This window comes from Athene noctua, chromosome 2 (assembly GCF_965140245.1).
Source record: "Athene noctua chromosome 2, bAthNoc1.hap1.1, whole genome shotgun sequence".
NCBI classification, from domain to species: domain Eukaryota; kingdom Metazoa; phylum Chordata; class Aves; order Strigiformes; family Strigidae; genus Athene; species Athene noctua.
The window spans coordinates 119498270-119525169 of NC_134038.1; the positions used below are offsets into that span (position 1 = coordinate 119498270).

At 37.8% G+C, this 26900-nt stretch overlaps 1 protein-coding gene across 4 annotated transcripts in view; it reads left to right on the forward strand.

Moving 5' to 3' along the window:
• The window catches only part of ZNF438 (zinc finger protein 438), a 58395-nt gene extending 33533 nt beyond the window's left edge, over positions 1-24862 (forward strand). Inside the window, exons 2-6 of one of the 4 annotated variants that reach the window (XM_074900035.1) lie at positions 2321-2377; positions 12977-13031; positions 14201-14305; positions 18923-20783; positions 22365-24862. In XM_074900035.1, coding sequence (XP_074756136.1) covers positions 14254-14305; positions 18923-20783; positions 22365-22977 — 2526 coding nt within the window. In that variant the 5' untranslated portion in view covers positions 2321-2377; positions 12977-13031; positions 14201-14253 and the 3' untranslated portion in view covers positions 22978-24862. The remainder of the gene's footprint in view (positions 1-2320; positions 2378-12976; positions 13032-14200; positions 14306-18922; positions 20784-22364) is intronic. The other 3 variants (XM_074900034.1, XM_074900037.1, XM_074900036.1) reach the window with 3 other exon arrangements.
• The last annotated feature ends 2038 nt before the right edge of the window (positions 24863-26900 follow it).

Consider the following 26900-nt stretch of genomic DNA (forward strand, 5'->3'; position numbering starts at 1 on the left):
GTTCAGTTTTTCCAAGAAGGAAGGTTACTTGATTAAATATCTGCAAAAATAAAGGACAGTGAAAGGTTCTTCAGTAGAACAATAATAAAAAATTCATGAATGGCTAGAAGATGAAAAGTTGATTTGAGAAATTATACTTCTTTATTAACAGTAGCTGATTAATATACTAGTCTGTCAAACAAGTGCAGGATTTTCTAGATCAGGACCACTATCTTACTGCCGTTAGGGTTGAATTCAAATCAGAGATGCCCGTACAAAATATTTGGATTTGTATGGTCCAATTTTCTGTCCTAGTGATGAGTTTGTGAATGTTTGGGAGAAGATGTGGGGCTTGTATTTTCATGTGGTATTCTAAGAATTGTTGATCTGTATCCTTAAATCTGGTTTGTTTGCTATAATTCTAAGAGAAAGTAGTAACTGTAAGTGGGGCACCCTTTTAAATGATTTAATGCTCCTTGCAACTGGGAGGGATCATGAAAACCTATAAAAATGTAACTTCAGAATAATAATTTTGACAACCTTCATTTGAACATAATTTCTTACGTTGTTTTTTACAAGAGTATGTGCTGCTGTAACTATTTCAGTGTGTTTTCAAGTGTTGGAAATCCTAAAGTGGAAGAAATATTTCTGGCTTTGTTCCTGTAAAAAGATCTTGTTGAGCAATATGGGATTGAGCAAGGAGGGATGCCTTACATGCTGGGTAACAAGTGGAAAATCCATGCTGGTTCCTAGATGTGTTTTGCCATTCCAAAATTACATCAGTGTGGTCTGTTCCATTCTTGTAGGTTAAGAGGGAGTTGTCTATTACCACAGTGTGAAACTATATGTGTAGATGAGCCGTTATATATTTGTGTACTGGGCCTGACAGATTGGAGGTTGACTGCTCAAGTACCACGGACAGAGGCTCTTTGAGGCAGCCTGGGATCTGCTGATCCCCATCGGCCAACCTATGCCAAGAGGTGCTGGTTGACATACAAGACCTGCTTCTTATTACATATGGCTCAGTGCAGAAGTTGCAGGGACCGGAGAGCCTCACCTGGTTGCTGTGTGAGAGGTCTCCTCACAGCAGACACATGAATTGTTTTTTCATGCTTTGGTACTGAACTTTCTCGAAAAGGAGTTGGTTTTGTTATTTACTGCTGCCCACAGAATCATCTCCTTCCTAGAACCTCTCCATTGCTGTTTGAGAGTCAATTAATTGCATGATGGTAAAGAAACACATTCAAAACTTACTTTTGTGTTTGGTAATTGCATCACAATTTTCCCTAACTATTTTTGTATTTATCCAGAAACAATCTTGGAAGGGGGCTCTTGAGTGCATGTCTGGAATGTTCTTTATGTAAGATTCTACCAGCTGCTAAACTGGTCAGAAAAGTAAGCAAACTCCACATCTGCACAGCTGGTTCTGCACATGGGAAGTGTTATAGGTACGCACTGGCATGAAAGCCTGTATCCAAGTAAAGCCCCAAGTAGTTGGAGTTCCATCTGTGTTGTTCAAATGACATGTCTGTTACCTTCCAAAAGCCTTCAACTGCTTCAGGAGAACAAGAGTTTTACACCCTGACTAAACTTTTAACATGTTAGTGGTGTTCAGCTGAACCAAACTACTATGCAGCCTTTCCAAACTAGACCATATTATGATAAAGAAAATCTAAGTAGATAATAACACGATTTTATATTGTCATTATATTATACTATGTCTTTTGTACTTGACTGTTCAATTACACTTGACCAAAGCTTAAGCAACACGCTGCACTGGAAAGAAATAGCCAACTACAGCCATCAAGTGGGTGGGTTAATGCTATTTTATATCAAACATTATGCATTCAATTTTGCAATAAGTGCCAACGTCGCATTCAGGAGAGATGGTGGTGTAATGTTTGCTTCACAAATTCAAGCTATTATCTTCCTTGTAGCATCCATGGACGATTCTTCTTGTCAGTCAATTGTATGGGATCCATGAAGTCAGATGTTTTGAAGGAAAATGATTGCTGAACCCTACATTGTCTGTGATTCTTTAGAATGCTTTGCAACATGGGAATTCATGACATGTCCTCTTTTCTGGCTTTAACGGGGGTTTTCAATTACAAGAAACCGAAGTAACTTGTACCTAATGTTGAAATATGGAGAGTGCATATAAGGGTATGTGTGATCCAGAGAAACACTTGGCTTAAAACTCTGGTGGTGTTTTGCAGGAGGTATGGGCATGCTGAGATCCATTCTGAAATAAAATTTTGCAAAACTATTGTCAATGTCCTATATTTTTTTAGTTTATGAAAAATTATCAGAATTTCTAAGTATCTGTATTTCTTCTTTCCAGGAACACTGTCGTAACTATTAAAAGGCATAATGCAGAATCCTTTAACTTTTTCTGCAGGTATAGTATACTTCCTGTACTTTTTTTGGAGTAATTAGATGCTTGTGGTTCAAAATGTGGAAGAAATACCATCATCGTTAATAACTCACTGTATAACTCATGTCTACTATTCTACCCTAAAAGCCATTATACTGCCGTATTTATAATTTAAAATAATTGCAATAGCTAAGAATGTTTTCTTCTTTAGGACATTGCTAATGACTGTTACCACAGGTAGTTGAAACTTTAAATATATAAATTTGCTTCTTGTTTGATCCAGCAGAATTAAGTGTTCAGGGTTTATTAAAATTTTTTATCCTTATATATTCAAAAATCATTGTCATATTTCACCCCTTTATAATTGGGGGTTAAATCTATTTGCAGGTTATGGTGCAAGAATAGCACAAACAAGAAAATAAATATTTTCTAATTATAAACTTAGATTTTTAGATTTTAAGTGCCTTTTCTACAGCGTTCCTATCCTTACTAACTTTTTTGTGTTTAATTACATTTCTTCTGTGTTTTGTGTCTTCATAAGTCATCTTTTGATTTATTTTTCAGTAGGCTTAGTGACTTGAATTTTTTCCTCTGTTATTAGTAAGGGTATTCATTCTGCAACTGTGTATTCCCAAGCCTCTAAATGTGCCGTAACTTTAATTTCCTTTCCCTTTTGATCTATGTCACAATGCTAATGTTTAAATATGATTTTTAACTTGAATGTCATTTTTAATGATACTTCTTAAATGTGAGTGAATGTTTGATGGATATGACACAAGCTCTAATGGACCTTTCAGAACCATTGCAGGTTGTCAGTTAAGTTTCCATTGTTAGTATGTATGTTGATTAAGAAAAGCACTGTGTATTACTTAACTTGAAGTCTTGAGCTTTTACTGTCATGTAAGTTTATACTTTATCTGTTTTGTGAAGACTGAGTATTTTTATGGTACTGTAATCAGTCTGAGGAACCTATTCCAGAAGGATGTCATGCAAATTGATCTTAGTTGATGAGTTCTGTGTCTAATGGGACTGTTCTTTCCAAGGAGACAGTACTTACTGTTGTGTAAAGCTATCCACCCTGCAGTGTGCTCTACATCTGTATGCTTATGACTGATATACTTAATTGTAATACTTAAAAGCCTTAATTCAATTTTTCCTTTAAATAACAGGAATTTGACCACTGTTATAGTCAAATGGAATATGTTACCTTTATGTTAAAGTCATTTCGGAATAACAAGAGGAAAATACAGACTGTGAAGCTATTTGCAAACTTGAAACCAATGAATCATTTGCATTGAGATTTTTGGGAAGAATTTTCTTTTTCTAAACAAAAATCAGTTTCAGTCACTATCCTATTATCAGCTCGCACCCAGAGTGAATTATAACAGCCATGTTGTAAGCTTTGGAAGTGAGGGTTTACGTTTGAAATATCCTGACCAAGAGCTATATCAGTGTGAAATCATAATCTACTAGTCTTAGTGTCTTTTTTTGCATTCTTTTACTATCACTCTTCTTTGTCCTTCTATCAAGCATCACTTTTGTTTCTTAAATGCGTTATGGCACTCGAAAATGTTGAGGCTATTAGCAATTTATAATGCTTTATGTACGACTATAACATTATTACATTTCTTACAAATAGAAAGTTTAAAAACAAGTGGTATTGGAAGTAGAACCTATCCATCAGTTACATTCAGTATATATAGCATTTTTGTCAGTCTTTCTATACTTGGAAAGTGCTTGTTATTTTTCAGTTGAGTATGAAAGTAATGGTTAGTGCAAGTTCTCTGAGTGACAACATAAACCCTTCACAGCTACCATTTGTCATGTAATAGCAGGAGTTCTGTAATTTGATATGTACTCCTTCAGGGCATCTGTAGTTTTCTCAATTTAAAATATTTTATAAGAAAGGTGATTATAATTTATTTAACAAGCAGTTGTAACTCCATGTTCAAACAGATGTACTTTTCTGAATAATGATAAATATTTAACTTCTCAGATATTAATTTTTTCCTAGGAATTATGAAGTTATCATTGAAGCATCATATTCTGTCACTCACAGTCATGTTAATATTTGCTGTTGAGCAAGTGCTGGGTTTTTTTTATAGTGCTTCATAATGATATAAAATACCAGCGTGCCTTAGAGAACTGAAATACCTTTGGCACTGTCAGATTTATAAAACATTTTTGTTAAATCACTCTGACATAAAATAATTGTATATCTTACACAGTTGTCGTGCAAAATATAAGGCTGCCCTGGTTTATCTAGGAATTTATTTAATACTTGTTTGTCTTTTTAAAATATACATTGGAGAAGTATATTACAGGCTGAAATAATAGTTTTGCTCCTTGAGTATGTTTGTTTTAATTTTTTATAAAATGCAGTTTTATAAAAAGCCATTGTATAGTGTAGTATTAGTATGGTCATTTGGTGCGGGGAGATCTCAAAACTTCAATTAGCCATGTAAATGTGTGTCTTAGCATCAGCTCTCACTTTGCTGGAACCCCTGCTGCCTTTATATCATTAACATAAATGCAGGTGCAAATAGCATTTATGTACTTTGATAGAAAGCAGTTGGAGACATATCACTGTGGGACACGACACTTTCAGATTGTGTACATCTGTTCAGATAATGTATCCAAGCCAGTGACATGAATGCAAGGATAAAAACATCTGCCCCTGAGACCATTTGCCATACAGCAGATGCTTACATCTTTATTTATGCAGATGGTTTGTGTGATGAGCTGAGCAATGATGAAAGCAAGGAAGTTTGACAAAGATTTCAGGGTACTGCTTGGGGTGGGAAAATATGTTGGTAACAGGGTTTCATTTTCAGATGTCAGCCAAAAGAAGAACATCTGTTATAAATACTGATGTTTTTAGTAACTTGGATGTGTTATTTGGGACATCAGCTAGATTAACACAAAATCAGTAAAGGATTTTTTAAAAAAAAAACTCTCTCACACAAATACTGGGCTGCAGTTACAGATACTAAGTAGTTTAATAGAAGTAATTACTTTTACCGGGAAGGCTCAACTGCTGTGCTTCAAGATGTTCTCAAGTTATTGAAAACATTGAATTGACTGAAAAGTTTGCAAAGGTAGAATATTTTGAAATAACAACTCATCATGAAGTCGTTCAGAGGTTGTGTGCGGTGCTGTAACAGATTTTGTGACTTTCGGGATTTTTCAGTAGAAGTCGTATTTAGTGTTAACAAAAATTACTAGACAAGTAGCTTGTCCCGTTCTGTTGTTTGAAAATTACTGTAGGGTGGTCGACGTGAGTGACAGATCTAAGCCGAGCTGGCACTTAAGGAGCAGAAAGTGCCCCGGTGCGGCCTTCCCGGTCGGCTTGCCCGAGGCCGGAGGCGGCGGTGACGGCCGCCCGACTCCCCCTGCTGGACTCCTCGCCAAGGGGCTCCTTTGTCTGCCAGCACACGCCAGATACACGTGAATTTAATTAGAAATGTGCTGATGATTCGGCACACGGCGAGTTAAGGATATCATCTTTGGCCTGCATTCCTGATTTAATTCCCTTGTAGGTTGGCACCCATCACAAGTGTTTGCTGATACATTATCGCTTATCAGCACTTGTATTCAATCAATTCCTATACAGCACATCCAGTACCTTTTTCTGAGAACTGGTGCTGCCTTTAAACAATACAGTGGTTAGCATGGGCAAGCTGAGCAATGCCAATAAGCATTGCAAATAATTGTAATTATGCACAGGGGGAGGAAAAACATTGCGATACTGTAATTTAAATAGTTTTCTGCTACATCCTACTGCCAGAAAGGCCTAGCTATGTTCAGGTTCAGCAGCAAGTGATAATTTTGTGTTCTGAAAACTAATGTCTTCCTAGCCAGGACCATAGTCTTTCTGACAATGTTTTAGTTTTCCTATGCTCCGCAGGGCTGTGTCTGTCCTTGAAAAAATATACATATCTATTTGAAGTACTGTGGAGATCCTCTAATCTTTATTTTTGTTTTAATCCTTACTGGAATTGACTACAGGTGACAATGCTTTGCATATCTCAGCCAGAGCTGTAGAGTCCTTTCCTGAAGAGATTTGGGTCATGAAGAAAGAAAAGGGAAAACAGCTGGAGCAAACAAAAACCCTCAATAGAGATTCCCCATTCAAAAGTTAGATCACTTAGGTCATTTTCAAAAGAAATGAGCTATTTACAGAATCCCTCAGAAAATACTCGTCAGCTATCATCTTAAGTTTAACAACGTGTTCTGGCACTTTTTTGGGGGAATGATATGAACTATGTATAGTTCATACTGGAAGACTCAAAATAGGCCAGGCCAAGACTGACAGTCTTCCGATTCTCTGTTCATCTTTAATGAGGGAGCACTTTCCGAGGTTTATACTTCAGAAGTCACCATACAGATGTTTTTAATGCCTCAAGTAAAATATATTTACTCTTTTGAACCAAAGTGGTGAATTGTTTGTTTTATCTTGCATGCAGTCTGTCTTCAGAAAGAAGTCCTATGATTTTCACAAAAAAAGTGATACTCTATAAAAGGAATAATAATTTTACTCTTCTTGAATTGCACATCAGTATTTGCAAAAAATAAATTTTAGGAGTAAGAGGCATAATTCCCTTACTGCAATGAGACACATGTGTTTTCTGTCCCTTGGAAGGAAAGGAGGAAGGTTCAGCTCTCAGTAAGATGAAGATAGATTCTGTTCTCAGCTTGTTTGAAAGGGGAAGAAGAGTCTAGTCAGAAAAGACTTGATGATTTATTAATAAAATGGCTCTATGACTTTTTTGTTCTGCAGGGGTTTTGAAGAATTCTGCCTTTGCTTTTGTAGCAGACCTGGTCATTATTCATCGAATCACGGAATGGTTTGGGTTGGAAGGAACCTTAAAGACCATCTAGTTCCAAACTCCTGTGCCGTGGGCAGGGACACCTTCCACCAGACCATTTTGCTCAAAGCCCCGTCCAACCTGGCCTTGAACACTGCCAGGGAGGGAGCAGCCACAACTTCTCTGGGCAACCTGTGACAGTGTCTCACCACTCTCACAGTGAAGAATTTCTTCCTTACATCTAATGTACATCTTACCCTTTTTCAATGTAAAGCCATTACCCCTTGTCCTATCACTATATGCCTTTTTTTTTTTCTTACAAAGTCCCTCCCTATTGTTCCTGTAGGCTCCCTTTAGGTACTGGAAAGGCTGCTATACAGTTTCCCCAGAGTTTTCTCCAAGCTGAACAACCCCAACTCTCTCAGCCTGTCCCCATAGGGCAGGTGCTCCAGCCCGCTCATCATCCTCATGACCCTCCTCTGGACTCATTCCACCAGGTCCATGTCCTTATACTGGAGCCCCCAGAGCTGGACACAAAACTCCAGGTGGTGTCTCAGTAGAGCAGAGTAGAGAGAGAATCAAATCCCTCAGCCTGTTGGTCACATGTCTTTTGATGCCCCCTAGGCTGGCTTTCTGGGCTGCAAATGCACATTGCCAGGTCATCCACCAGTATGCCCAAGTCATTTTCTGTCAGAGCTGCTCTCAGTCCATCCATTGCCCAGCCTGTATTTGTGTTTGGGATTGCCCTGAGCCATGTGCAGGACCTTGTGCCTGGCCTTGTTGAACCCCATGAGGTTCTCATGGGCCCCCCTCAAGCCTGTCAGCGTCCCTCTGGATGTCATCCCTTCAGTGTGTCAACCAAACCACACAGCTTGGTGTCGTCAGCAAACTTTCAGAGGGTGCACTTGATCACACTGTCCTTTTCGCCAACAAAGATGTCAAACAGCACTAGTCCCAGTACAGACCCCTGAGGAACACCACTCATCACTGAGCTGTTGACCACAACTCTGAGTGTGACCATCCAGCTGCTTCCTTGTCCACTGAGTGGTCCGTCCATCAAATCCATGTCTCTCCAGTTTAGAGACAAGGATGTCCTGCGGGACAGTGACAAATGCTTTGCACAAGTTCATATAGATGAAATCAGTTGCTCTTCCTTTATCCACCAATGCTGTAACCCCGTTGTAGAAGGCCACCAAATTAATTAGGCACTATTTGCCCTTAGTGAAGCCATGTTGGCTGTCACCAGTCACCTCCTTATTTTCCATAGGCCCTAGCACAGCTTCCAAGAGGATCTGATCCATGGTCTTGCCAGGCTCAGAGGTGAGACTGACTGGTCTGTGGTTTCCCATGTCTTCTTTTTTTTCCCTTTTTAAAAAGGGGGTTTATGCTTGCCCTTTTTGTCAGTGGAAACTTCACTGGACTGCCACTGTTTCTTAAATATAATGGATAGTGGCTTAACCACTTTGTCTGCTAGGTGCCTCAGGACTTGCGGATGCGTCTCATCAGGTCCCGTGGACTTGTGCACCTTCGGGTCCCTTAGATGGTCTCAAGCCTGATCTTCTCCTACAGTGGATGGTTTTTCATTCTCCCAGTCCCTGTCTTTGCCTTCTGTGATTTGGACAGTGTGGCTGGAGCACTTGCTGGTGAAGTATGAGGCAAAAGAGTCATAGAGTACCTCAGCCTTCTCCATGTCCCGTGTATGCAGGTCTCGCATTTCCTTCTGGAGAGGGCCTACCTCTTCCCTAGTCTTCCTTATATCACTGACATCCTATAGAAGCTTTTCTTGTTGCTCTTGATGTCCCTGGCCAGATTTAGTTCCATTAGAGCTTTAGGTTTGCTAACGCAATCCCTGGCTGCTTGGACAATTTCTCTGTATTTCTCCTAGGCTACCTGTCCTGGCTACCATCCTCTGTAGGCTTCTTTTTTGTCCAGGAGCTACTTGTTCATCCATGCGGACTCCTGGTGTTTTTGCCTGACTTCCTCTTTGTTGGGATGCATTGCTCCTGAGCTTGGAGGAGGCAATCCTTGATTATTAAACAGATTTTTTGGGCCCCCTTTTCCTCCAGGGTTTTATCCCATGGTACTCTGCCAAGAAGATCCCTGAAGAGGCCAAATTCTGTTCTCCTGAAGTGCAGGGTAGTGCGCTTGCTGTGTGCCCTGCAGTTAAGGAAAATAAGTCTATTAATTACAACTTACACAAGGCATATCAAGATTTTGTCCAGGTTGATGTGATCTTGATAGACCTTTTAAAAATGATTTACATTGACTTTACAGCGAATGAATTACTGTATATCTGTATTACTGTGTATTAGTGTAATGAATTACTGGTCCATATCTTTCTTGAAGCCTGCTAAAAGAAATTTCAACTGGCAGTTCTCCCAGAAAATAATTTTTAAAAATCCAATTACAACTTTTGAATCTTCTGTTTATCCCCACCTTCTAAAGTACCTAATTTATATTTGAAATGCCACTGAAGGCTTATGAATTATGAGTTTATGACCAGTGCTTTCATCACCTCCCTTCAGCTATTTTCTGAACAATTAGTTCCCCCAAGTGGCTGCGTCACTGAAGCTTTGCTTCGCAAATCTCCAGGGATGATATCCTCTATGGAACAGAATGACTGGGCAAAACCGGGAAAGATAAATCACTGGATTTGCAGTGACACCAAAATAATTTCTGTTCTACTCACCTGGTCCTGTTGAAGCAGCATGGTTTCTACATAAGGCCCACTTGGAGTTTGACATGGTTGGTTGCTGAAACTAGTAGAGGCGCATAGAAGTGGAAACACAGTCTTTGATGTATCTAGCAGTCTCTCTCAGACAGACATTCCATGCTTCAAGAGAAAAGAACCAGTCTTTTCATCTTTAAGGTGATTTGTGTGGTTGCAGAAGCCAGGCACCATCTTGAGCCCATAGATCTGTCTGCATAAACCTTACTCCTAAGTTCTCTTACTGCCATACTAAGAAAAATGTGTGTGATTTCTTCAGCTGTAAAGATGGAAAAAGGTATTAATAATTACAGATGCTTTATGTCTAGCTCTCTTTATGTCAGTTTTAATTTCTTGATATGAAAATATTTTGATCTGCTTAAAACCTATTATTTATGTTAACCTTAATATGAAATGAGTAGCTTGTAACTTGAAAGACTGTGCCTTCAAAAAAATGGAAAGCCTTTAAAGTTCACAAACACTGTGTGAGAGGTGTTAAGAGAACATGTGGATCTGCTAATAAATGCATTTTAAATTCACTGCAAAAAAGTGTTTCAAAATCTCTTGTGTGTATATGTTCTGACTTTTAGGGAAATACTTCCAAGACTTCATTCCTTTATACAGTAGCACAGAAATGGCTTTTTTAATAGAAGCTTGTCTTAAGCCTTGCATTGCCCACATTTTATGTAAGAGGTTGCTTTTGAATATTGATTTACCCACATGTGGCTAATACATTTGATATTACAACTCAAAAAGCTTGCCTCAAAGCTGTTGGCCACTCATTATTGCCTGTAGAAATAGAATCTCATACATATTTTAAAAGTTGTTTGTGTTGGGACAGTACGGATTTATGTGAAATCTAAATCTATGAGAAACCCAAAATGATGTCTTAGATTATTACTGTTGCTAATGCTGATAATATAGTATCTAGATGGATTTATTTCTTGATTTGTTAACTTTTGTTTAGCAGGTCTGCTTTTGCATGGGTATTGTTTTATGTTACACTTTTCTCTGAGGACAGACATACTGGAGCCAAGATGCTAGCAAGATTGTATTGGCAGAAAGAAGCCTTAATTGTAGAAAGAAACCTTAAATATAATCATAGAATGGTTTGGGTTGGAAGGGACCTTTAAAGGTCATCTAGTCCAACGCTCTTGCAGTGAGCAGGCACATCTTCAGCTAGATCAAGTTGCTCAGAAGCCTGTCCAACCTGGCCTTGAATGTTTCCAGGGAAGGGACATCTACAGTCTCTCTGGGCAACTTGTTATAGTGTTTCACCACCCTCATCATAAAAAATTTCTTCTTTATATCTAGTCTGAATCAATCTCTTCTAGTTTAAAAACACTATGCCTTGTCCTATCGCTGCTGTCTGTCCCCATCTTTCCTGTAGACCCCCTTAAAGTACTGGAAGGCTGCAATAAGGTCTCCCCGGAGCCATCTCTTCTCCAGGCTGAACAACTCCAACTCTCTCAGCCTCTCCTCATAGGAGAGGTGTTCCAGCCCTCTGATCGTTTTTATGGCCCTCCTCTGGACTCGCTCTAGCAGGTCAATGTTTTTCCTGTGCTGACGACTCCAGTGCTGGGCAGGGAACTCCAGGAGAGTTTTCACCAGAGCAGAGTAGAGGGGGAAAATCACCTCCCTCAACCTGCTGGCCACACTTCTTTTCATGCAGATAGCGTTGACTTTCTGGGCTGCTGACGCACATTGCCGGGTCATGTCTACTTGTCATCCACCAGTAGCCCCAGCTCCTTTTCGGCAGGGCTGCTCTCAGTCCCTTCATCCCCCCAGCCTGTATAGGTACTGGGGTTTTCCCCAGCCCATGTGCAGGACCTTGCACTTGGTCTTATTGAACCTCATGAGGTTCACATGGGCCCACTTCTTGAGTTCATCCAGATCCCTCTGAACGGTGTCCCATCCTTCAGGTGTGTCAGCCACACTTCTCAGCTGGGTGTCATCTGCAAATTTGCTGAGGGTGCACCTGATCCCACTGGCTATGTCATTGATGAAGATACTAAACAGTACTGGTCCCAATATGGAACCCTGACGGACACCACTTGTCAATAACCTCCATCTGGACATTGAGCCATAATCTGGATGCAACCATCCAGCCAATTCCTTATTCACTGAATAGACCCTCGATCAAACCTGTCCAATTTAGAAGAATGTGGTGGGGGACTGTGTCAAGGGCCTTACAGAAGTCCAGATAGATGACAATGAAACAACTCCTATGGATGCTTTCAAACAACAGAGGAAAGCAGATTTGGAAATTGAGAAAGTGGAGTTACCTAACCATAGAGATTTTTTTTTCTCTTTTTTTTTTTTTTTTTTTTCATAATTTTCTAGTAGAACTAATATTCGTACTTTTCTGAAAAGTAGATCGGTATAAACTTCGACATATATTAATATATGGTTGACAGTGCAGTAAGGATGTTTCAGGAAAAAAAAAAGACTGAATTAGACAGGAAACTGAAAAACTTCCCTAAATATGAACTATGTACACATGATCTTGGATTACTGTGTGAGTTATCTCTCCAAAATGACTGGTTATGCCAAAAATAGTTTTAGCTTATTCCCACACTGAAAAATGTCACTAGAAATTTCGAGGTTGAATATCTGCTTTAATGGAGGCCAGATAATATCAAAAAAACATTTTTATTGTGTAACTTTGTTGTTGTAATGCTCTCTTCTGCTAAGAAGAGTCTTTTGGAGACTATTTAAGGAATTCAGGAAGTGTCCCACTGCTCACAGAATTTCTTGAAATGCACTATAATCCTAATCCCTTAAGATAATAAACTTGCACAGACTTGAAAGCAAAGACGACCTTTCCAAATGATAAAATGCTTAGTGCACAGCTAGAAAATCACATTGATGCTTAAATCAGAATTAATTATATGTTGCTTTAAAGACATCTAATATTCCCTTTTAGAGTTTTAACAAACTATTTTGATCTTGTTCCTTCTGTGGTATACCAGAACACATTTTCTAAGCATATTTGTACATTCTGTGTTTTAGTGTTTGGGTGAATGATGTGCTGTGATTTTCTAATCTTGCATTAGAATACTTCCTTATATTGATTAATTTTCTAATCTATTTTAAATTGCACAAAAGGACTCCTATATAGACATTATTTTGTTACTCTCTTAAAAACCCAAGTACTGAAAAGGTAAGAAATGCAAGATATGCCATCCCTGTGGCTTAAATGCTTCTCCTTTTCAAATCACATATAGTAGTAATGTTCGTTACCCATCCTAAGTCTGTGTTTGATTCCCATATCGCATCCTGACTCTTTGGCCTAGACACTTCCCAAGTCTCGTTTCTTGTTCTCTTGTCCTTTTCCTGCTTGTCCTGTATATATCCTAGTTTCTCTTCCACACTGTCAGCTCAGCAGTTAAGAAATAAGGAGAGGACATTTCTTTGTTCTTACTTGGGTGTTTGGACCTAAAGCTATAGTTTTACAAAAAAATCTAGCCCAGCGTGAAGGGGGAGCATGTTCAATAGAATGTAATCATTGGAAAAATTAGCTGCTTAAAGTGTCTTTTGAACACCTGCTGAGAGTTTACAACTTTGCCGTATTTGGGCAGGTTTTCACAGACAAAATGGACATTGCTGTGTCAAATATCAAGGTCTTTGTCTAATGCACAGATGTGTTATGAGATTTTTTTATTTTTTTATTTTTAATGCAGACATACCTGGGCATTTTCTGTTGAAATTAACTTTAGAAAATTATCTGAGGCAAATACTCAGAACAGAACATTCCACCCAAGTAGTTATTATAAGGCAAAGATAGAAACAACTGCAAATTAATTGTTATAATGCATAGGGTTGGGCACTCCTGATTTGTAGGCTTTATTACCAACCTTAGCTTGTATAGGTATGTGGCAAAAATAGTTTTTAATGTAGAAAGCCAAGAATATCTGCAATTCCACTGATTTACATGGGATTACAGAAAGTGTAAATCAGCGTAGAATTTAGTCCCCATATTTAAAAGTCTCACTAAAGCTATCGAACCTCTTTTTTCTGAGCTTTTTGTTTTGGTGCTGTTGAATGTCTGCCATGACACTGAAGCTAAAGCATCCCATCTGTTTACAACATTAACCAGCTTTACTCAATTATTAAGCTATCACCTTGCATTTGGTGTGTAATATATTAGATTTTAAAAGCATTTTTTGAGGAGAGAAAAATGGCAAAGAGCAAGAAGCAGTAGTTTTCTTAATGCATTAACTGGAAGTTAAAGTTTTATATTGTCTTTTTCTGGCTTTTGTTGGTTTGGAGGATTGTTTGGGGTTTTTTTGTCCTGGGATCTATTTATAACTGACTGAAGCACTTTTGCAGGTGGTGTTTTTTTGCATGCTAATCCTGCAGAGAAACATTGTGTCCAACAAAGTATGCTGGGTCAGCAAAACCAAGAAACTTGTGCTGGAAAGACAGTATTCACAGGTATTTAGTGTGTATGGAGATTTGGCAAAATGAATGATTAACTATCATTGACAGAAGTAAGTCTGGTATTGTCTGTTAGAAAGTTGTGCATTTTTTTCTTTCGCATAGATATTCTTCCTTTCAAAGTGAGCAAAAGACTCAGCAACATAAACATGCACTTGATAAAATATTTAATAAATTTTTTTATCTGTATTCTGCTTTTCCCTTCAAGCCAGGTGATCCTTTTTTTGTGTTATTTTCTGTCACTTGTCCAGTCATACACAAATTAAATACATACCTACACAAGTGAAATGGTCCTACAAGGATTATTTTAAAAATTAACACTATTGCACAGTGATTTATGGCATTTTGGTGGTTTATGTTAATGTTCAAAGTAGACCACATTAGTGGGGAAAATGAAATTTCTTCTGATCCTTTCTACAGTGTCTGAGTTCAAAAATGTTATGTGCTTTACGTAGAGAACAAACTGAAAGAAGTACAACAAGAAGGCAGAACGGACTGGAGTAGAGACCAGACTTGAATGAGTTAGGAAAGCAGCCCTGTGGAAGACTTTACTTCCTCCAGAAGACTCTTCCCAGCATGACTATATTTGAGACTTTAATGCATCATTGATTTTTTTATTGGTGTATCACTGTCCAGTCCTATACAATTTTGTTTTTTAGAAAGGGTGAAAGCTTATGACATCCTGCAAGTTTTGGAGTGATTTGATACTTGCAGGTACTAGCATGGTAATAGTCTTTTAACAGAGACTTTTAAAGTAAATTGATTGAATTGCATTTGATTTAACCTTGTGCTTAATTATTTAAAAGTGTCTATGTTGCCCCAACTCCATGCCTATTTGAAAGACTGAGAACACAGTAGTTAAAAATGAGCTTCACATTATTCAGATATTAAATCTGATGGTTTTATTAATTTCCTTTATTCTTAATGAAAATTTTAGAGAAAGCATAAAAATTGTTGCCTTCCAGTGAAGGACCTGTAGACTGGCTTGTAAAAAGAATGTTGTCTAAAACCAAGGGCCATCCTCAAAAATGCCGTTGCATAGCCTCCCTTAACTGAAAATTCCCCTTCTTAGATGCAAGACTTCATGAGTTTGCATAGTCGTGAAGGCTTTTCTTCAGATCACAACTGACAAGTCAAAATGAGTCCTTTGAATCAGAGACAGAAATAATTTGGAAGAAGATGTGGAATAGAAGTGGAATGTCGCTGAAAGATGCGTATTAAGTTTCCAGGTGGTGTTCTGGTAGCCAGACAGCCAGAGCATATTCCAAGTTCTTCAGGGTCAGGGTGGCAAAGACATGAATTACTGTAGTGATCTCTATGTGCAGAGGAAATTGATGAAACTTTTCACCACGTATAAATGGAAAAAATAGTTTTGGCCACTGATGATACTTGCACACTCTGGATACAGTCAGGAGGACCTCTAGTCTGTGAATTGACTGGTGGCTTTTCCCTGATCCAAGATGCTAAATAGTCGTTCACGAGCTCTTCCAATTAGCTTTCCCAGTCCACAAGCAAAATCTTAACTGATTCTGAAGGATCATCAGACAGCTAGTCTGCATCTAGCCTATCTCTATATTTAGACACTGGCTAAGCTGCTTAACTATAGCAGCTGTGTTGGATGAGAGGGAAATACGGAGCTGAGTATCGTTTGCTTACCAAATACACTGCAGTGGATGTTTCTGCACTAAACTGTCTAATGTAAGCTTGGGGAAATAAATAAATAAATAAATAAAAAAGTTGTGCTGAAAGCTGGTACCAAACATAGCTTGACTGGAAGATGTATTTATGATAAAATTACACTAGTTGGGAAAAGAATGTTTGTATAAAAGTTCCTTCTCAAGCAGTTATATCAATGCTTAGTATTGTGTTAACCGCTTAAGAACATTAATCTAAATGGACCTTGTTTCAAATAGCATTTTGAGGTTGATATTCATGAAGGTCTTGCCTTCTAGAATGGTACTTTCTTGTGGAATGCTGAGAAATATGTGGAGAGACCTTCAAAGAAAAGTGATTTTACTGCCTAATTTTGCAGTAGGCAAGTCAATGCATTTGAGAAGCATGTACTTATTTTTAAAGCTAGTGTTATGCATTATTTCTACAAAGATTTTCTCCTAATCTCAAATTAACCTTTCTTTTCTGGTGCTTTGTCTGCCATTTCTGCACTTTTGTAGAGGTGGCACATCAACAGCAAAACTTCCTTCTTTTCCTGAACTCACATCATTTGCTACTGTTGGTGGGCGAGCAGGTGCCTTATAACTTGGAGTGTAAAGTAGCACAGGGAGCAGTCCACTGAAGTGTGGGCTTTCCTAAAAAGTTTATGCCAATCAGTGAATGAGATTTTGAAATAAAAAGCCAAAGGTGAGAGAGAATGGAAACTGCTTTGTGTTGAAAATTGTGGCAAGCTGAGTAATTGCTGATTTGGAAAAAGTCTTTAATGTCAGTATATGGCAAGCATAATCTGGAAAAACAAGAGCAGACACTGTCCCCTAAAAGAAAAGTACACTTGTTCTGTCCTCTACTGTATTTAAACTGTACAGTTTGACCTGTTATCTGGCATTGAAGTTCAGGGCTAGTTTGGTTAATGATTACAGGACTTTTCATCATTTTATTGTTCTTCTCAGAGGCTCTTAACAGTGTTTCCTCAAAAGCAGCAACAAGATACCCTGCAGGAAACAAAAAATAACCTGAGTATTATTAGCAAATTTAGCAGCTGAAAAGACAAAGGTGTAGATTGAGATAGTACATGCTTCTAGCCTTTGGAGAATAAAAAGGTCCATTCTGTAGGGAAACAGAATTTTAAACTTACCAAGTTTCTGTTTTTTCCAGGTTGCACAAACTCAGTAGGTCTGGACTTATTCCTGTGTATAGGAAACTTTCCTTATTTTGTGTAGGATTTCCACATGTACAGTAGTCCAGTCTGCACAGAATATCTAGAAATTCTGAACATCTGTACAGACATTGAGCAGAAAGAAAGTTAGGGTGGTGCATAGTATTTTCACTTAATTGGAGGATCAAGAAGGTGCATAATAGACGAAGTTTGATGCTGTAAATGGCAATAAAAGGATCAAAGGTTTATACCCTGCATAGTTATTACTCTATGAACCTGCTGTAGGTCAAAGAGTTTTGAGAAGCATCAGACCTACTGTGTATGAACTGTACAGTTTATATGTGATTGCTCAGTGAATCCAGAATGTCCTGAAGGCAGTGGATTTACTACACATGTGCATACCACGAGTATGCACGTATATCTGTCCAGGAATTCTGGTCATGAAATGTGATAGCTCTGTAACTTGCAGTGCATGTTGCAAAGTGTGTGACGTCTGAGAAGAACATCCAGCATTAAGATAAACTTACTGGAGTTTCTAGTGTCTAGTAATTCAGTTATCTCTTTAAGTCCATAACCATATATAAATGCATTTATAGTACAAGGCTTTAAAATGGTAAAGAACGAAAACTTCCCTGTGGAATTACTTTACTGTAGTATTTCAGGGTGCCAGAATTTACTTTTACATAGTCTATTCAAATGTGATTCCTCTCTTGAAATTAGTTTTTCTTCCATTGTTGCCTTCCCAAATTGCCTTTCTGCTTGGGATCTTTGGAGTTGAATTTTCAGTGGTTGAGATTGTGGGGATTTTTTTTTCTTTTTTTCAGGAAACCTATTGCAGTTTTTGAATTTGGGAGTGGGTAATGAGGCTGTTACATGAAATGGTAGTGGTACAATTAATTATATATCAAATCCTTTTATATGGAGTGTCTGAAAGGTCAGCATATATCTCTGCTGCTCAATGCAGATTATATTTTACATTTTACCTTTTTACTTTAACTTGTTTTACTTAATTATCCTCATATTCTTTTTTGCTAAAAATATTTATGTCATTTACCAACACAAGTAGAAACAGGAAGAAACTGTGATATAACCTTGATAAATCGCATCTTTCAAGAAAATATTTGAATTACTACAGTAGTTCTACTGCACATTAAAGGCACATAAGCAATGTATGTGATTGGGTATTTAAGAATGATACATATTCTCTCAAGTCCTCTTTCATTTTATTGCACATTATTTGCATGTTATGTAACGGTAATTTTTTAAAGACTTCATCAGGTAAGCCTTGGTCTGTATTTGATAAACCTCACAAATTCTTAATGTTACAGAAACTCTGAAAGATGCCATGACTCTGGTTGAGAGAGATGATTAGAGCAGGTGCTCAGAAAAGTTCTGCATCATGGAGTTTAAATCTTGTCCCTCTTAGTTCTTCCAGGTGAATATTACCAGCTTGCTAGTGCAGCTTTTCCAGGGCAAAAGAGACTTGTGAGTCTATTTGTTCTGAAATGTCATGTAGTTTCTAACGAGAATGCAACATCCATTTAAGATTAGATTAAGAGGGGTTCGTCTACATCTCTATATTCAAGCACGTTGCTTCAGGGAGTATTTTTGTTTTGTCCATGAAACTCCTGCAATTCTAAACTTAAGTTAGTGGTCATTTAAATACGTAAATACTTTTGATGAGTTTGTGTGTAACAGTATCCTTTGTAAGCAGTTTTATAGTTGATACAGTATTTTTTTTAAAGAAATATATATTATATTACATCTTTGTTATGTTATTATTACAGATAAACACAAATCCCCTTCGGATATAATACGAAGTTTTCAGAAGAAAAGTCAGTTTAGGACCATTGCTCCAAAAATGGTACCAAAAATTTTAACATCTGGAGTGGTTTCTTGTCTTCAGTCATCTTTGCCTGAGCAAAATACACCGATTTCAGCTTCAGTTTCTAAACCTCTGGTGGTACCAACTCAAAACTTCGCTGTCATGCAAGTGGCTGGTCATGAGGGGACTTTTTCTCTGTTGGCCTTGCCATATGTTGCCCCTGCCCTAATGCAGCAAGTCCAGCAGTCAAATGTGGCCCCTTCTGAAAACCTAAAGCTGCCTATTCCTAGGTACCAATCTGTAAGAAAAAAACTAAGTGACAAAAAACCGGCACAAATCTCTATTTTGGGTGCACATAGCAAGATTCCTACCAAAGCATCCATCTCATCACAGACTTGCCCCGTGACTGCTTTAACTGAAGACTGTCCTGAAACTCATTCTAGTTCAGATTCAACTGAACAAGCGATGCTAACAGACCGTGACTCAGCTGAAATTACGGTTGCCACATTAGTAAATAAAAGCAATTGTGTGGAAACTGGATCTCCTTTAGTGAACAAAACCAAAATTGCTAATGGTAATGTTTCTGGACGATCTGTAGTTAAAGACTCTTTATCCAAGCCGGCAAGTACAATTAATCCCATGAAACTGAGTCTACGCTCTGTGAAGACATCATCTGAAACCACAAGAGAGTCATTCATAACGTCTGAGAAACTAAAGGAAAAATCCACAAATTCTGCAAATTCTGTTGCTGTCTTGTCACCAGCAGTTTTTGGCAGTACAGTACAGATGACTCCATCAACACCAAAAGGAAAACTTCCTATTTTGCCTTACTCAAGGATTAAAAATTCAGTGTTGTGTAAATCTAAGCAGAATACTAATGTTACAGATGTATCTGGTCCTTCACTAAGATCTGAATGTGAAAAGATACCAGCTTTGGCGAAAACCTGTCATGTTCCTACTAAAGCATATGATAAGCGATTAGCTGTATCATTTACACAAATCCCCAAACAAAGCATTCGAGAAAACACCTTCTCTCCATCCAATAAAGTGGATGTCGACAGTCTTAAAAAATTGAACAGTGCAGCCTCTAAAAGAAGAGGCAGGAAAAGAAGAGCCCCAGATGATTTATTGGCTTTTCAGACCAAGCGGAGGAAATGTATCATTAATAAATTCAGAGAAGGGAGAGAAAGGGCAAAAGTTGATCTTCAGCCACCTGAAGACAAAAAAGCAGAGGCAGTGAAAAAATACCGTAGTATCAGACCAAAACCAGTGGTAGTTGTGCAGAATTTTGCACCACTGACTTCTGCAGCAATAGTAGAGACACCGTCTCCTGACCATTTAGACCAAGATATTTTTTTAAATAGTTCACTTCCCAATAAATATTTAAGTTACAAGCATAGTGATGCTACATCAGTGGAATCAAGCGATTTAAGTAGAAATGCATGTTCAGTGGTACCTAAGCCATTGCATAAATGTCATGTTTGTAACCATATCTTCCAATTTAAACACCATCTTCAGGACCATATGAACACACATACAAACAAACGGCCTTACAGTTGTCGAATTTGCCGGAAAGCATATATTCATTCTGGAAGCCTGAGCACGCATATGAAACTTCATCACAATGAAGGCAAACCCAAAAAGCTTGTGTGCTGTGAATTCTGTGCTAAAGTTTTTGGCCATGCAAAGGTGTATTTTGGCCACCTCAGAGAAGTGCACAGGGTTGTTATCAGCACAGAGCCCTCTAGTAGTGAGCAACAGCTGCAGGATGCTTTAAAGAAAAGAGATACGAATATAAAAGAGGCCAAAGAAGCAACAGAGAGGTGAGTGTTTTCATTAATTAAATACTAATGAAAAGAGGATTTCAGGTCGTCAGTGAAAATTCATAAATAGCACCTTTATTAAATTATTGCTTTTTTCCCCCCTAAGTAAAATTCTTAATGGTTTAAATATTTTGTCAAGGAATCCAATAAATCCATTAGACCATCTGATATTTTAGCTGATTTATTGAATATAAATTATTACTGACACTTGAATATCCAGAGTAATTTTGCATAAGTTCTAGTAATGCCCAATATACTGCTAGTGGAGCTGTTTTGGTTACTTGATTTCTCATGCTCATTTTGGGGTTTTCCCCAGAAGGTAAGTGAACCAACTGCAATAAGTGAAAAGCAATTCGTATTTCAGTATTAGCTTGTAGTTTGTTTACTCTATTACATATCATTATCCTGTTTCCTTCTCTGGAGTGCTGTGAGTTAATCCATCTTGTGTGTTGATTACTGCTGCTTTTGCAATCACTTAGCCAAGTAGAAATGTTAACATTTACCATATTAAGGTGGATAGAACATTTTTTTACCTTTGCATTATGATTTTGAGGTGAAATTTCCTGACACGGTATAAATGTTGGCTTTTTTGTTTGTTCCACTGTGCACTTACTTGCATTAAAGTACACTTTATTAAGCTCAGGGCTTTAACATGACGCCTCACTATGACACTACAGTTAAACTTTGCACATTTTGCTTTTCATATCTCCACTCTCTGGGGCATCAGTTAGAGAGTTTTAAGGTACTGAACCTAAGAAACAGCAGTGCTTTTCTTCCAGGCTTACTAGCTGTCATGCAATGAATCATCCAGTTTATCTAATTTTTTGGGTAATCTGTCTAATGTGTATAAATACACAGTATTATGTGGTCCTTTTTGTAGATGTTGTGAGAAGGCTTCTGTGGAGATCTTCTTTTGATTGGCTTAAACAAGGTACTTGCTAGCTCTGTGTGTACCTGTTTCCTTTATAGTGCAGAGCTGTCCTAAATCAGTGAGAGGGGCTGTCTGAATGTAAATTAGGCATTTAAATTCCAAAACTGTGTTACAGACTTTTAGGGAAAGAAAAGAAACTTTGAAGTTTCATTGTTTCCATCTTGGAGTAGGACGTGGAACATGTGGTTTTGCCTTAAACTGACCTTAGATCATTCAGTGTAAACAAGTTAGTTTCTCTTAGGAGCATGATACAAGTAATACTCATTTTCACTTTTCTAGCACAGAGCTAGAAGTATTTGGATTGACCTCACTGAATCAGGAACTTAAAAACCCATTATTAACCTTTTATTAAAAGGTTAGTGTTGTTAAACGATTATTTCTACCAAGAGTAGTTTTGGAGGCAATTCTTAAACTCAGCAGTGTTGAATAACATTTGGTTTCAGTTGTTTCCTAATCAGCCTTACTATTATTTTATTTTTCTTTTTTTAACGTTCCAAATAAATTAGATACTGTATCAACAGTGCCTGTTTTTAATTAAAAGAATGTTTCATGAATGTCATCTCTTCTTGGAACTTATAAGGACAGAAATTGCCTTCCCTATTCTATGCGTGGCTAATACTGAAACAGTTTGTATTTCCTTTTTTTAACAGGAGAAATAAATGCAATTTTGAGGACCTATTCCATAACCCAGGAGAAGTGAAATTACAGATCAGATGTGGTCGATGCCAGTTTATTGCACAGTCTTTTGGTGAAATGAAATTTCACTTACTGTGCTCTCATGGAGAAGAGATCCAGGGAAGAGTAAAGGAAGGGGTTTTGCAGGGAAATAGAGGAGCTAAAGGGGAACTGGTCAAACATGCAACCCACTTCTGGAAACAGCGCAATGAGAGAAGACATTTAGCAAAATGCAGTGCCCATGAGGAGGAGTTTTATACTTTTCCAAAACTGAAAAGACAGATATACTTTCACCATCAAAATAATGTTGATATGTTATCTAAAAGTGAACTGGCTCAGTCAGGAAGCAGTGAAGCAGACAAGGAGATGCAAAATGTAGGGTTTGGTACACCAAGCAAAAAAATAGAAATTTGGCCTAAAGTGGGATATAATTGCATTTTATGCAAACAGTTATTTGGAAGAAAAGAGGACCTTTGTAATCATTGGCAGGGTCATCATAACTGTGAAGACCCTTCCACTTTATGGACAATTTTTAGTTTGTTATCAAAACAAGGGATTATTGAACTTTCTAATAATGGTGAATATTGAAACTCAATTCTACAATACTATGAAAAACATCAACTACCTTACCAAATTGTTTATGTTTTCCTTCTGTGTTGCTAAACTATCTCAAGAGCTGTATCACTTTGTTTGGGTTTGTTGGGGGGGGTTTAAGTTACGCTAACATTTATTTTGTTTAATAGAAAATGTATTTATCCAGTATCATTCCGGATGGCTACATGCAAGCTGATTATGAAACACTGGACTTAAAATTCACGCTTAAGGGACTTAGCAGCAGCAAATACTCAATACTAATGGTTAACAGCAAGGAAAAAAGATTTTCAAGCTAAATTATACTATACACACAGAAGTAAATCGGTTTGTATGAAGTAATCTCAGTCTTGAATGAAATGACAAACCAGAATGGAAGTGTAATTTCAGTCCCAACTGTGTTTCCAGATTTTATGGGAAATATATATTTTTGTGCAGTTCTCTGGATCATTTGAATGTGCATACATGCAGCCAGCATTCAGGAGCTTTATAATCTGTAGTTTAAGAGCTTTTAATACTTGTTTTCTTGATTTCAATATCTTCAGCCATGTTCACTGCTTGCAGGTTTGTTATTGGCAGTCTTTTATGTGTTATATTCTGTCCTGGTAACAGCAAGGATCTTTGCATTTTTTAAGTGAAAAATCTACATGTATTCTTTTGCTTGTAGCTCTTTGGTTTGAAGATGAGTGAGTTGCCACCCATGACCATGGAACTCTCAAAGCTTGACTCTTTATGAAAAAAAACAAGTTTGTTTTAAAAATAGTAACCTGAATCTGTTACTCCTTGGAAGTTTAACATTCTGCAATAGACTGCATGTTTCACAGTGAACTTTTAGCATGTTCCTTGCGGCTCCTGTGACAGCAGCACTACTGCTGCCAACACTGTTAGCACTCTGCCTTTAACACTCTTGGTATATAGTTTTTGTACCTCTGCAGTTGACCCAGTCTGTGGCTTTAAAGGGAAATTGTTCCTCCTTCACTTGTAAGTCTCTGGTACAGGTAATGAGGTTTTTTCACTTGTGTTACCACATTTACTGTACTAGAGGAATTGCATGCAGCACCTTAACCTTACAGTCAGGAGCCAGTAACAGTTACCTTACCAGGGTGCAAAGCTGTGGCAGCCTGAAGTGCAGGAATAGTGCATTCTGTGACCCCTGCTACAGGGCAGGCATGGTAAGTGACCATTTCAGCACATCTCCAAGGGGGCAAGTCTGTTCAGGCTGTAAGGAGATGGAGTTCTAAGCTCAGTTTTGATGAAAAGGTCACTGAAGCCATTGAATCTAGTGAAAAATTGGTGTTTAAACTGCTGTTACTTAAAGCCTTACATACCTCTGAATTATTTTGGGAGCAATAATGGAGACAGTGTAAGAAATCACTATATCACTGTTCAACAGGAGTCAGAGCATATCAGAGGGCAAACTGGAAAATACACCAGTACTGTCTCTACAGTACTACTCCATTCATTTCTTCTTGCGGTCAAACTGTAATTGAGGGATTGCAGTGATGAAAGAGTCATTCCTAAAATGTCCTGGGTCGCCTCTCGCTGTTTGGCAAAAATTGTGGTGATGAGAACATGAGAAGGGATCTAAAAATATTGGGTTTTCTGAGTGGGATTCCAGAAGCTGTTGCAATATTTTGTGTATGTGTTTTGTTTTTAAACAGTAAAGGCAATTTTGATGAGCTAATAGTTTTGAATGTAATTTCTTGTTGTATGGTGCTTTGCCCTGGAGTTGAACTATAAGACTGGAACCAAGAAAAATAAAAGACAAAAGGAAAATGCTCATAAAACTGTACAGGTGCTTGTTATGCTGGAAGAATCCCCATGGATTTTCAGAACTTCCTTCCTACTATCTGTTGGTATTAATACATATTTGTGTTTGTTTCTTTGCTTTCGTACAGTACTTTTGTATGCTGAACTACTTTAAATAGACTACTTGTTCTTATTCTTGACACACCCATCTTTTAATGCCCACAAGGTATTTATTGTCACTGGGTAGATGGAGGAGAATATATGGCATATTTGGAAAGGAGTAGCTAATTTTAAAGTCAGTGTTTCATATCAGACTGAGACTATATTTAACTTAGTAGAGTTCTGTTTGCATTTAGAAGTGTTTTTCCCCCCAACTTAATCCTTTATCTTTGAAAATCAAACAGCTTGGTATTTTCCCTGAAACAGAAATGTGAGAACAGTCCCTCCTTCACATAGTTACAATATATCAAAGGGAAGTTCATTTCAAGCATAAAGCATGCATTTTAAAGAGTTGGACAAAAAGCATAAAAAAGGTTTGATCATATTCATTATTTAGAGCGGATGTTAAATCACCTTTCTTGCAAAATCACCCATTCCTATACTACATTATATTGTAAACTATACTGGTTTAAAATAAGCTGAAATGAATGCAGCTCTGAGATGGAGTCCCTCCTGTTCAGGAACAGCACCAATGATGGCAGAGTTGTCCTTCAAAAATATTTTCAAGAAGTGTTTGTTAAAAATGGTGGTGCATCAGTCCTAGTAATGTTGGTGAGTTGTTTGGTGGCGGTTATCATGCAAGAAGAGCCACTCCCTTTCTTTTTGTGTAAGAGGAGGGGGGGGACCTGCAATGATGATGGGAGGAAGAAGGTTTGGGATGAGAGAGTAGGTTGAATTTTTTTAAATGGAAATTCTCCTGTACAGTCTTTTCATCATATTTTTGTGCTTCTCTCCTTTTCTCTAGTCCAGGCCAAATGTGTAAAGAGGTCTCAGCTTTCAGCAATTTAAAGCCTGAAAACATGTTTTTAAAGCATGGCTCTAAGGCACTTCTCGGTGTCCTCATAAATGTTTAAAATTAGATGCTTTTTTTTTTTTTTTCCAAGTCTGAAAGCATTCTTATGTTTCAGGCTGTTATGATTATGGTAGATTACGAAAGGTTGGGATTTTTTAAAATAGCTTTGCATTAAATACAGATGTGCCCTTTGTTTAAAATGTGTTTGTTTTGCATTTGTGTTCATTTTGATAACATTTGGAGGTATGAAGTGAGCCCTATTTACAGCAACATTAAATAGTGCATGTTTGCTGTTCAGCGGAAGGGTTGTTAGGAATACAGTTTGCTGTTTACCTTCAAGCTGGATCAGTTAACATCTGGTTTCGCACATAAATTATATTTTTAAATTGTTAAAACGAATGTTATTGTTTTTGTAGCTGTAGTTTTGTTCCCCTCTGATTTTTCATTAAATCTCTGATTCAGCTTCACTGTTCAACTTTAAAGCTGTTCCTCACATGGAAAGTTGTTCCTTCATCATCACACCATAAATAATCAAAGCTGGAGGAGTTCCATCGCTTCTCTGGCTTGCAGAGTATTGCCCTTCTCCAGCTGCGGAGCTACAGTTTCCTATGGCTAACTTGACATAGTTGCTGGCAGTAAATGTTTGACTTCATTTATTTATTAGAATTTAGATCTCTGCTGTTTAGCTCCATCAGAGTTTCTGTCATACCTCATTAGATACTTATTTTATCTACTATTCACTGAGCTCTTTAGAGAAAGTGTCATAAGAAGGATGAACAGGTATTTAAGAGAGCAGATTTCGACCCTAACTTTGTGCGGATGATGCTGACGTTTGAGAATCACCAGCTTATCTAGGCTCAGCCATGTAGTATATTATATTTCCACAACACATCCACCTACATGCGCATCTTTTTTAGAACGAAATGTATACTTCAAATTCAGCTGTCAGTTATTATCAAACCTGTACAATGTAGGTTTGTGATTATTATGCATAAAGATTAAAATGCTATTAACCGTAGTAGGTTTACTTGTCAAATTCCTTACAGCTCTGAAAAATGAAAATCTCTGTGTGCTGAGTATGACACAGAAAAATCTGGTCACATGGAGAATGTTCTGATGGCTTAAAGGTTGTCCTCATTTCAGTGTGTACTTTTATAGC